The 12,779-nt window shown below is 36.6% G+C and overlaps 1 protein-coding gene across 2 annotated transcripts in view; it reads right to left on the bottom strand.

The window, feature by feature from the left end:
• EDIL3 (EGF like repeats and discoidin domains 3) overlaps positions 1-12,779 on the bottom strand; it is a 265,674-nt gene that overhangs the window by 113,847 nt on the left and 139,048 nt on the right. For both annotated transcript variants that reach the window (XM_040541409.1, XM_040541408.1), the window contains one exon: positions 11,578-11,706. In XM_040541409.1, the coding sequence (XP_040397343.1) occupies positions 11,578-11,706 (129 nt within the window). The remainder of the gene's footprint in view (positions 1-11,577; positions 11,707-12,779) is intronic.

A 12,779-nucleotide genomic window follows, 5' to 3' on the forward strand; every position in this document is an offset into this window, starting at 1 on the left:
AAGTATTGCTGTGAGAACTAATAAACTCCTCTGGTAAGCCTGAGGAGTATCTAGTTTATTAACAGCAGTGACCAAAAAGGTGTGCATCAGTTACAGCACTTATCTAATCTGATGGAAATGGAGAGCTGGCAATTCTACCTCTTAAACACATTCCTGTGTCCCCACTTCTCTAGGACCTGGCTGATGTGTGGCTACATGAGGAGTCAACTCAGTGATCTGATCCCACCAAAAGTCCCTTCTTGTGGTTGGTTTGTACGCTTCTGAACGAGCCTGGTGAGATGATTCATACTGAAGGTAGGCTGCTGAATCTGATGGGGATATACTCTCAGGGATGATGGGCACCATCACCTTTGGTAGTATCAAGCAGTCACACAACAGGATTAAAAAAAAAAAAATCAGGCCAGATTTCAGATCATGAGACTACAGAAGCTCATGTGCCTCTCATGCCATCAGACATTAAGAAGTCATAAAGAAGGGTGAGAAACATGATCTATTCATTGTTTTCAGTGCACCTGAAAAACAAACGAACAAAAAACAGGCACGGACAGGTTATGTCTGTTTTTAAAATTAGAGTGGTCTTACAGAATTGTATTCATAGTGTGTGATGATTAGAGTGGAAGGCACAGTATCTGTATTACCTATATCTCAGGGATATTTTTTCTGCACAAGATCTAGGCTGGTTGGGTGGACTGAATGCCTATTTACTCACTGAAGTGTTTTGTGTCAATTCCTAGTGTGCAACATGAGGAATTTAGAATACCAGACTATTTTCTTTTAGATTGTATTCATCTCAAAGGGAACCAGTTCTTGTGCTCTGAGAAGACCGCTCTGTCACATGAAGTAAAGCATACCAAGTGGAGATGATCAAGAGATCTTTAAAAAAAAAAAAAGCACTCCTCAACTAAAACACTCATCTAGATGCCCTACAGAAAAAATAGTCTGTTATTTAACACATCAGAATAAATGCAAGATAGAATATCCTGCGTATTCATATGCTAATGTGATGGCACCATTAGTTTTGCTTGAGATATCTTATGAATACAAAGGGAATACCTCTGTAATGCAAAATGGTATATACTATTAGAATATTATCTCATTATATTGCACTTCAAGTCCAAGTACTGTGTTTTTTTTTTTCAGGTTTTGAACACACAGGTAATGGGCTTGACTATATCCTTCTTTCCCTCTGTATATCACTTACTTACAAATAAACTCACTGACCTCAAAAGTGTATTCACATGAGTAAGTACTACTTAAAACTTCAAAAGAGTAGATAGTGCTCTTTGCCTTCTTCAAACTGTTCATTGGGTCTGTTGTATAAAAACACCTGAGGACTGGGTCCTTCTTTTTTTTTTTGTCTTATTTTTAATTTCTAGCAAAATCCTTTGAAGAGCCATGGGAATTGTTCAAGTGCCGAACATTAAAGTCAGTCATATAATTTTCAACTAGTTCAATGAACAATGGAAATACTAATATTCTACATTGAGAACTGTACAGCCATTTGCCAGCAAGAGTTCATAACACATATACAGTATTTTCATTCTGCACCCTTGATACACCCACATACACAGATGGTTCAGAACAGTATTTCTTACAGCAGGAGAACAATAATAAAAAAAAAAAAAACAAACCCAGAGAAACATTTAAATGATAAAACTTATCTTTTTTTTTTTCTAACAGCTGCTTCCTACACAGATGGATCAGACTGTGCCACTGTGTGACAAAATTCTAAATGATAAGTTTTGTCTCATTAAATAATGAGATTTCATTTCAAGATTTCATTTATCTTCATTATCTTCCTCACATAAATGTCCTGATACCTCTGAAACGAATCTGCAATCCCCCCTTTAAAGCTCTAAGCATAGCTGTGTTGATCCTAAAACATCGCAATCGCTGAAATTGTCTTATAATTTCCTCTGCCTACCTAAATGGGCATAAAAAGTGGGGAGAGGGAACAGAGAAAAATGATATGCTCAGCTGCAGGTTTCTTGTGTTTTTCCTCTGACCTTCTGTAACTGTTGTCTTTCATCTACATCATCTAACAGGTCAGAGTTGCAGATGTATTGTACAATAACAATTCTCTGTAGATATAATAATATGGTTAACACCCTGTCTTAAGAGCTTGATCTTGATGCAGATTCTTGAAGAAAAATTGTGAAAATGACAGTTTGGGAACAGCCCAGTGTTATAAGTCACTTAGCATTTCAAGGCTGCATCAAAGAACACATGTTCAATGCTTTCAGAAAAGGGCTTATGACTGTGCAGAAAGCCGTGGATATTGCTCTCAGTAATAACCATTCTCTCACAGTTAGAAAGATGGGGTAGTACCAACAGATGGTAAGCAGGCTTATTCACAAAGTATACTACTTGACAAACTGACAAACATGAAGGTAAGAACTTGCAATCACTGAAATTAATTAGTAGTGGTAAGGCTATTTATAAGACCACACTAACAAACAAGGCGTGTTTAGCTTTTCTAATCACTATTTTTCCATTTAAATATGTTTTCCTTAGTACAGTCTTACTATGCCAAATACTTACTAAGATAGCATTTTGAGCATTCCCATGAAGAAGACAAAGACTGAGCGAAATGAACTTGGACAATGGTCACACTTCTGGAAAGCTGTCTAAACCAGCATATTGAATTTTGGAAATATGAAAAGTGAAGCGTTAAAAATGCAGATTTTCTCCACTTAAGTTCTGAAAATGGAAGGAAAGAATAGAGTTTATCTACTACAACATGACCTTCTCCAGTGAAGACAACTTCTGTACCACTTTGTGTAACAACAGAAATGAACGTGTATTTTTTTGTAAGTGTGAAAGAGAACCCAAGAAAGAACAACACAAAATAATAAAATGACACTGAGGTCCTAGATAACAGCTTTTTTTGTTTGTTTGTTTGAATGCATAAACTTGAAGAAAACTGAAAATATTTATATTTATTGCATGGAATAATGCAGTAGTAAATCATAAAGACTGACCATAACATATCTAGAGATACTGGATTCACTTTTACTCTTATCCAAGAAAAATTTCTGTTGAAGTAAATTGAAGTTCAAATGATGAGTGCACAATCATGCCTTTATATGAAATCTGTTTAAGCATGAGACATTTAAGAAATACTAAACTCCAAACACTGGTATGGTAGCTTTAGAAAAAAAAACAACACAAAAGTAGGAGTGGAAGAGGCTAGATTAATCACAGTGTCCAGTTCCCTTTCTGCTACTGAAGAGCTTCCTACAATTCCTCAAACTACTCTCCATTTTGATGTAATGCTTCTCTGTTACAAAAGGACTACAACAGCTTATATAAACATAATACACTCCTCCACATTCTCATTTCCAAGCCACATTAAGACCACTCACACATTGCTTTCAAAAGAGCAGTCTAGTTACTGAACATCTAAAAGGAAATCTTTTTTTTTTGTTGTTGTTGTTGTTGCTGTTGTTAAATGTGTTTGCATGCAGTGTTAGCAAAACTCATTGCTAATATTGTCTGTAGTGCATTCAGGAATATAAACAGTTATTCTCATTCTGAAAAAGCATATTATACTTTTTATATTAAGAGGGAATGTGTAAAGTTGACATTACAATTCTATTATTGAATTAAAAGAGTTCATTTTTAATTCAGTATTCATTATTAATTCAAATATAAAGAGGAATGTGCAAAATATTTTTCTTACACTATCTTTTTAAAGCAGAACATGAACAAATTAAATTCCTTCAGCAGTCAAACAGCAACGCATATATTTTTGGAGCATTAATTTCTTTCCATGGTAAACTAATACTACTGATCCTTAAGAAAGACAATAATCAAGGGAAGAGGTATTTGCCCTCCTACAAAAGATGCCTATAAAGGCTATTGACAGTTGAAGTGACTTTTATAACATAAAGCACACTTTTTATTTTTTTTTAAATACCAATCATTGCACAGTTCAGTCAGTCTACAGGTCATAAGAAACCCACCCCTCTGTTCAATATCCTATAAAATCCAAAAGCAATCGGGAAGATATCCTTTCCTCCCACTATGACATCTTATGAAAGAAACTTAGACATCAAAGTAGGACATTTAATAAAAGCCTCAGCTCAACATCCAGCTCTGGTTAAAACAGGAAAAAATGAAAAGAAACATCCAACAAAATGCTGCATAAAGAATATAGAAAGTGGTGTAAGGATCTTCTGCCAAATAAATGGTACAGCTTTGTCTTCTGTATGGGTCACTGTCCCAGTAAAATATACCGCACAACAAAGATAGTTTTGAGAAAGTCACTGAGAAACCACTAAAAGTCTTGGAAAAGCTCTAATGTGAAAAAGAAAAGGAAAAAATTTAAACTGTTTGTAGAGGAAAGAGTGAGATGGAAACATGACAAATGTATGCAAAATACTAAGTGGCATACAGAAAGCACTAAGAAGCTTCTTTTCTTCTAGTCATATAATGAACAAAGAAAGAGAGTTTAAGATGCTGAAAGACATCAAATTTGAAATTGAAAAGGGATTTTTTTTCAATATACTGTGTAATTAATTAGACTATGAACTCAATGCATCAGGCAGTTGTTGAGGTCAGATATTTAACAAGAATAAGAAAAGATATTACAAGTTTGTACAAATAAGAAGAATAAGCAGTGCTGTATAACCAAAGATAACAGGAATTAAACAAAATTGGAAGGGATATTATACTTCCTACCTGAGATTTTAAGCCAATCTCTAGCTATTACAGAACAAACTAAAATCCTTAAGGGGACAAATTATGCCCTCTTCTCATGGTGGGTGTGTCCTGAGACTTTCTGTGAAGTGTTGGCCTATTTCCTTCAAAGTACTAGGTGACTAAGTAGACTACCCAAACAAAAATATTTATCTGGATTTAAAGCAAAACAAAACCCCAAGTTCCAACAGCCCCCAAATTATTGTCACTCTTGTTCAGTCTCACCACACATTTATTGTAAGAAGATGCATCATCAAATCTTCCTCTGTTCTCATTTGACAATCTCATCAATTTGTACCTCAATTAACAGCATTTGCTTTTCCGGGCAGTTTCACACAGAAGTTTTCCTGGACTTCTATAACTGTGACAAACATCTGCTTCATTGCTGCTCCTACACCTGGTGTATGGTTATGCCTTTAACATGTTCTACATTTTGCCCCATTATGGTTTCCATTTTAGGCATAATGTTTGATTGACTTTTCTTCTGACTGTATTTATTGGCTATTGGCTTTTTTTCTTCTTTGTTGGTGATCTCTTACGGACATCTTTCAAACTACTTGTTTTCTTTTACATTTCAATTAAGCAAAATTCTAGAAGGTTACCAAATGAGTAACAGTCTTTCTGCCCTTTTTCATTTCTTATCTAAGCAATTAATTAGACATAGGAATAGTTTTCAGAATTCAGGTAAATAATGCTTATATGAATCTGTTCCCTAGGACATCTACAAGTAACTTGCTATTACTATACTTTATAGCTTATTATTATTACTTTATATAATTTAATATTAATATAATTGTTAAAACCATACAAATAGCCAATTACAACAACTAAAACAACCAACACAAAGTAAAAAGAAACACCTGGGTTACATTTAGAACTCCCTAAGCCTAAACATACATTGCAGGAGAAGCCATAGTGAGTGTTCATCACCAGAAGCATGGGGTGAACATCTGGTTCAGTGTATCTGCATCTACCCTACTACATTAAATTTGTCCACATGGCTCAGGGGCCTGCTGGCTTAGAATAAACTGCATCTGTGTGAGATGCATTTGGTTTTAGCCTCCAAAGCAAGATAACAGCATACAAACCTCCTGTGGAGAATGTTTTCTGGACTGCTCTACCACCAAATTGCAGCTGGAAATAGTTTAGCAGGAGTGCTTGCTCATTGTAACAAAATCCATGCCACATCTTCCTCACATATAATAGTTCCTAGTAGATGTAATAGTTCCTGGATTTGAATTTGCTGCTGAAGCTTTAGTTTATGCATCATCTCAACTAGGTCAGAAATTCATGGAGATTGGCTGTTCCAGTTCCAATCCTGCATGTATAAGCCACTACCCTACTTGTAGTTCAGATGATACCTCAACATACTATTAAAATGTGAGCTGATGCTCTGCCACGTGGCCTCCCCTTCATGCAGTTTTTCAATACATTAATATGGCAGCTTGAAATGCCACAGACCTTCCATGCTGTGGAGGTAGAAAGCAGAGAATGCTGGAAAAACACTAGGAAGACATTGCTTACATTATCAAAAGTATTTGTTTAATAAGCCTTAATCCTCTTGGAGTGCAAGGCATTTAGTTTTGTCTGGCAGTGTTAATGACACTCAGAATATAAAATCATTTCCAAACCAAAACCTTAAATCTGAACTCTTTCTTGTTTCCAGTTTGATTTTTTTCTGGTTGGATCTTTCCGTCATTTCAGTTAGCTGAGTGCCAGCCAGAAACACACACTTTGACATATATTGTTGATAATGCCTGAGTTTCATATTTTTTTTTTCAGCAGGCAGTCTTTATCTGATAATCACAATAATGCATATTATCTATATCTACCAGTTTATGGATTTTTGTTTTCTTTTGTGGAAAATCCATCTATCTCATGCCTCCAGGGTATTTCCATGGATTTTGACTTGTTCTGCAGAACTGTACTTTTAGCCTGCTTTAGTGGGTGAGAACATAATCCTTCTATATGTAGATGAAGGCATTAATTATCTGAACAGCAGCTATTTGTCCAGCATTTTCATCTGTCATGCTGAAGAGTGATTAGTGAAATTGACAATGATTTAACAATGGATGCTGGGTCATGAATAGCAGTACTTCTTCAGGCCTTTTTCAATAAAAAATTGGAAAGATCAATCAAGATTGACTTTCTTGAAATCCATGGTTTAAAAAAGGGAATTATAGTGCATCAAATCATTGCGTGCTTCTTTCTAATGAATTAGAAGGCCATGTAGAAAAAAGATTAAGAATAGAATAGAATAGAATAGAATAGAATAGAATAGAATAGAATAGAATAGAATAGAATAGAATAGAATAATTCAGTTGCAAGGGACCTACAGAGATCACCAAATCCAACTGCCTGACCACTTCAGGACTAATCAAAAGTTAAAGTGTATTTACACAATGTGGCATTTTCACATTGATGGCTAGCTAAACTCCACCACACCACTCTCTCACTCCCCTTCCTAAAAGGAGCTGGAAGAGAAAATATGATGACAGAGGGCTTAAGGGCTGAGATATGGACAGGGAGATCACTCACCAATTACCATCATAGGTAAAGTAGACTCACCATAAGAGAGATTAATGTAATGTATTGCATATTGCTAACAGATCAGAGCAGTAAGAACTAAAAGCAAACTCCATCCACCCTTTCCTACCTTTGGGAAGGAATGTGGAATTCCTTCCCGAACTGAGCCTGCGGGGGCTGCCCACAGGCAGCAGCTCTTCAGGAACTGCTCCCACACGGCTCCGTACCAGGGGGTCCATCCATCCCCCAGGAGCAAACTGCTCCAGCACGGGTCCCCCACGGATGGCAGCCCCAGACCCCCTGCTCCTGCGTGGGCTCCTCTCCACGGGCTGCAGCTCCGGCCCGGGGCCTGCTCCTGTGGGGGCTCTCCATGGCCCGCAGCCTCCTCCAGGCCACATCCACCTGCTCCACTGGGGGCTCCTCCACGGGCTGCAGCGTGGAGATCTGCTCCATGTGGCACCCATGGACTGCAGGGGGACAGCCTGCTCCACCAGGGACCTCTCCACAGGCCGCAGGGGAACTGCTGCTGCCTGTCTGGAGCACCTCCTGCCCTCCTGCTGCACTCACCTGGGGGGCTGCAGGGCTGGTGCTCACTCCTCTCTCTCCCAGCTGTTGCTCCCCAGCAGTTTTTTTTCCCTTTCTTAAATCTGCTCTCTCAGAGGCCCAACCAGCATCAGTCACGGCCCAGCTCTGTCCAGCGACAGGTCCTTTGTGGAGCAGCTGGAGCTGGCTCCTTTCTGACATGGGGCAGCTGCTGTGCTCTGCTTACAGAGGCCACCCCTGCAGCCCCCCCACTACCAAAGCCTTGCCACATAACACAGTTAAAATGATCCTGAAGATAAAAATGATTTGTTGTTCTTATGAATGAGCATCACACCAACAGAGTACACCCTCCTGTTGCTGGGTCTAAGTTTATGCAATTTTCAGGAAGTTAAGTGTTCTAAGTTATTCTCTGGAGGAGCTGCTTTATCAGTGTACAAAGACCGTAGGTAGAATTGCCTTAAGCTAGTTTTTGCAAACTCCTCTCTCCTTGTCACTAGATACTGTCAACAACAGGTTTGAAAGCCAGACTGGCATGCATAAGCATCTTCATGGACATCACCACAAAAGTCTCCCCAGGTTTCTACCTGAGGTAGTCTTTCCTATCCAGGCATAGGTGATTTTATGAACCCTGAGATGGGAAACTTCCATTAGCAGACTTATTTTCACATTTTTGCCACTGCAGAGTTAGAATCTTTTCAGACTACCAATGCCAATTAGTACCAGTTTTGAAATAAATCTAGCATATGCAATCAGTGAAGTTATTAATGATCTCTTTTATAATTTACATATTAGTTATTTACATGAGTAAAAGGTTGAGGGATCTCAGAAATATTGACAGGATGTTTGTTGATAAGAATGAGAAAATGCCAGCCTTGGGAACATATCTTGATTGCAAAATCAATCACCTATCTTAATTGATTTAGCAGCAGAATATGATACATGAAAGAAGTCCAAAAAAAAAAAATAAATCTGGAAATCTTAACAGTTTATATGAAGATACATGTCTCGCAGTGAAGTTATTTTAATTTACCTTTTCATGATGGAATTATTTTGACACTTCTTACTTGGTTTACAGTGAATTCAGAATTGAATTGCTAAACTTTATGAAACAGAGGAACTTGTATAAAAGGAACTTTGTGAATTAAGCTAAGGAGATATCATATTAAAGAGCTATGTAGGATTCATCAATGGAAGTCTGATTCTTCCTGATTACTGGTATGTTCTCCACGGCTTCTCATAGCTGACATACTTAGGGACCTCTTGAACACAAATATATTTTATATGGCTTATTATCACATTGTAAATCAAATTATCTGAAAAAGACAATTTAATTCTCTCCCAAAGAGTATCTTTTCACATAAAGGTATCTTATTTGAAATCTCTTTAGCTGCTGTCTTGGATTCTACTCGCCCCACAGGGAATTTGAATCACCCATGTGAGAACTCTCCTTTATTCTGAAGTTGGTATAAGTGCACTTCGGTGATTGTCTGGAGGATCACAGTAGCTAATTGTTAGAAACCTGAATATTTTTGAAAGGATATAGGGGCCCAGTAAACAGTTACCATTAATCCAATAATGCACTATTGCGTCTTTTTTTCACCAAGTAACATGATATGATCCTTTCCAGACAGCACATGTTAAGCATGCATTTTTCTTGCTGAAAATTTGTGGTGTTATTTACTTCATTGAATCCTAACAAAAGGTAACCTTTTGACATCTAAGGTAACGCCTTTGACATCTAATGATATCAGAAATATTGTGTATCATGTGTGGACTACATGTCTGGTCTTATGAAGGAGTGTGCCTGAGAACATAATGATGACGTTTCTTCATGCTGCTAGGCATCAATGGCACACAGAAGCTGTCTGGCTCTACCTTTTATAAGAGCAGTCACAGGGACAGAGACACAACTTCCCATCTTGCCACTTTCCAAAGACTTTTGTTCCACTTCTTAGGTGACAGACTCATGTAAAATGCATGCAAATGCCAAAGGTAGGGAACCACAAGGTACTGCACTCACAATTTAGCCTATGTTCAACCTTCAAGCTGGTGTAACCTCTGAGTTACAGTCAGACATAAACTTGTCTGCTCTTCTAGTCTCAAGAGTCCTCAACTCCTGGCTATACAGTTTAAAGGCAGGCAATGACTATCCTTTGCCTTCATTATTATACTACGAACTCAATCCCCTACCTTGAATGACTGCTCTAATGATATGACTATAAAAACAAATTCACTATGATTCCTAATGGTAGTCAGTTCCACTAGATGCCCAGAATCAGGGCTAGATGGAAAGGTTTCCAAAGGAGTGGATAATATCCAACATTTTCTTATATTCTTGGTAGATGAGGTAGGCATAATTTAACAAGATTAAGCTAGTGGGACTAAGTTTGACTTCATGCATCTGAGTCGCCGTCTGGACGTTCCTATGGTACCTACGTAATAAAATAAAAGGGAGCGTGACCAAAGTTAATGGAATTGAATATCCATACTCTGGTCTTTGGACACACTTTCCTTTGGGGTTATAATGAATATAAGCTGTTACTTTGGCTGGACTGTACTGGTTCCTTGACGCTTCAAACTGTAGACAAGTATCTAAATGGAGCACTTACTTAACGTAGACTGGATTCAGTGCTTATTCACTCTGTTTTGGATGAGTGCATTTGTCTTTTAACTGCAAATGAAACTAGATTCTTGAATGTTTCCGTTTTTAACCTTCTAACTGCATAACAGTTGGCTTCCAAATGCATCAATAACATGATTTTTTGAGGACTATTATGTGCTTTACTGCACAAAATAAAACACAAACTTGGCATCTAAGTTTCTCCACAGGCAAGCACTTGTTCTAAATGAGTTTTACATATGAAAAACAAAACAACAACAACAAAAAGACCAACAACAACAACAAAATACACAACAAAACAAAAACCAAACTTCAACGGATAATGCAGATTATACGTTAGAATATGATCTGACTTGCAAATAAATGTGTAACCCATTAATTGGTTTTGATTATTCAGAACTTCTGATGACATTAATTGGAGAAACATGGAAACATGGTCCTGTAATTTCCAGTTTAAGCACAATAAAATGAAATAGATATTCTTAAAAAAATTTATTTGTGAGGTGTAGATCTTACTACATGTTCCCCCAATGAGTCATTATTAAAATCTGAAGTTTGCTACTTGTTATTTTTATAATGACACACTTTAACAGATATCAACCTTCTGTTCCCAATCTATTCTTAAACTAGGACAAACTCTTCAAATAAATTCTGAGGAATAGAAAGGTGTCCAGATATTGTATTTAAAACATGATTAAATGTAAATACTGTTTAAGTCTTGAACTTCTGCCCTTGGATTTAGGTATCATAATTCAAAGCACTTCTTCATAATTTTAACGCACAGGTAGAGAGAGACCTAGAAGATGTATTCATATACAAATTTCTTTTCAATTTCTTTCAATCCCTTCCACTTTTGTCTATCATTAACCAAAAGAAAACCACAAAAACAATTCTAACAGAAAAAGAGATCACTACTATTTGCAATACTACCATCCATTAATTTCGTGGTAAATTCAGTTACCTTACCATGTCTTCAATATGCATAGCAAATTAGATGCCATTGTGTCCAATAAGTTGGAAGTGAAGTAATTTTCTGAAGGTAGTAAAACTATTCAATGGTATTAGCTTGTTCACAAAACAAAGGCCAAAGATTTCAGAAAATCAGATCTGATGTTAATCCTCAAAATTGCATGCTAATAAAAAGTCTTCTATCCACAAATACATAGAAGTTATCACGTGAAACTTACTGTGCTGGCAGTGAATCCCATTAAACCCCTCTGGACATTTACAAACATATCCTATGAATGTGTCGCCTCGGTATGCTTCACTAATTTCACACATCCCACCATTATGACATGGATTAGGAAGGCAGGGTCCTAAGAGACGGGAAAAAAAAAAAAAGTATATATACATATATAATAAAAAACTCACAATTTTATGCTCATTAAAGAAATAAAATCCCTTATGTAGACCTTCATATTCCACTAACCCACTAAAATATACCCTTCACTTAGTTCAGATAACTTGCCAGCACAGATTTTTATGAACAAGAAAAAATATGAAGCATGTCACTACTCATTAATCACAACATTATTTTTTAATGTAACAGAAGACAGGAGACAGAGAAGGTAAATCTTTCTCTGCTATTAAAGATAACAGGGATTCTAACTTTTATACGACTGTGGCAATATGTATTAATCAAATGTGCCTATCATGTACGGAGTGACATGTACAATATCCCTGAGTAATCACTGCATGTCAAGTTAGTAGTATGAGATCTTTGCTATGGCTTTTTGTGACTATATGAATATGTAACTATCTGGGTCAGCAGTAAGGCTACTAAACCACCTACTCTTTCCATTGAGAGCCTTTTTAGCAAATCCACTTTAAACTGCTTTGTTCCTCTGAGTAAATTTATATTTTTTTCCAACTAACTGTGTGATAGGTTATATAACATCTCATCAGTGAGATCTGATTTGTTATGTTTGCAATGACTATATGTGCCTTTAGGTCTACAAATTATTTTGTTAACAGCATGTGTTAAATGTGTTCCATCTTATTATCTTACTAATGTTACCTGTAACATACCTCCTACCAGAAAAAAAAAAAAAAAAACACTTTAGCATTTTGATGATTTTGTTTTCCAATCTCACTTTAAAGAACTTGCAGTCATTGGTTGGAAAGCTTCATATACAAGTTTGTATGTGAAAAGATTTGTGAACTCAGTGTAAAGTATATTGTTTGTGACCTTTGCTATGTACCCAGAAAGGTGTTAATCTTCATTTATTGAAATGCAATGTCATAATTATTTATCCACCTAAAATAAACAATAATAATAATAAATAAACAGAAAAGAACTTTTTCCACAGAATAATTTACTGACAGTCAGCACTGGGAATTGAATTATATAAACTTAAAAAAGCCATAAGTTTAATGTTTGTCAGGCTCT

The sequence above is a fragment of the Cygnus olor genome, chromosome Z (genome assembly GCF_009769625.2).
Source record: "Cygnus olor isolate bCygOlo1 chromosome Z, bCygOlo1.pri.v2, whole genome shotgun sequence".
NCBI classification, from domain to species: domain Eukaryota; kingdom Metazoa; phylum Chordata; class Aves; order Anseriformes; family Anatidae; genus Cygnus; species Cygnus olor.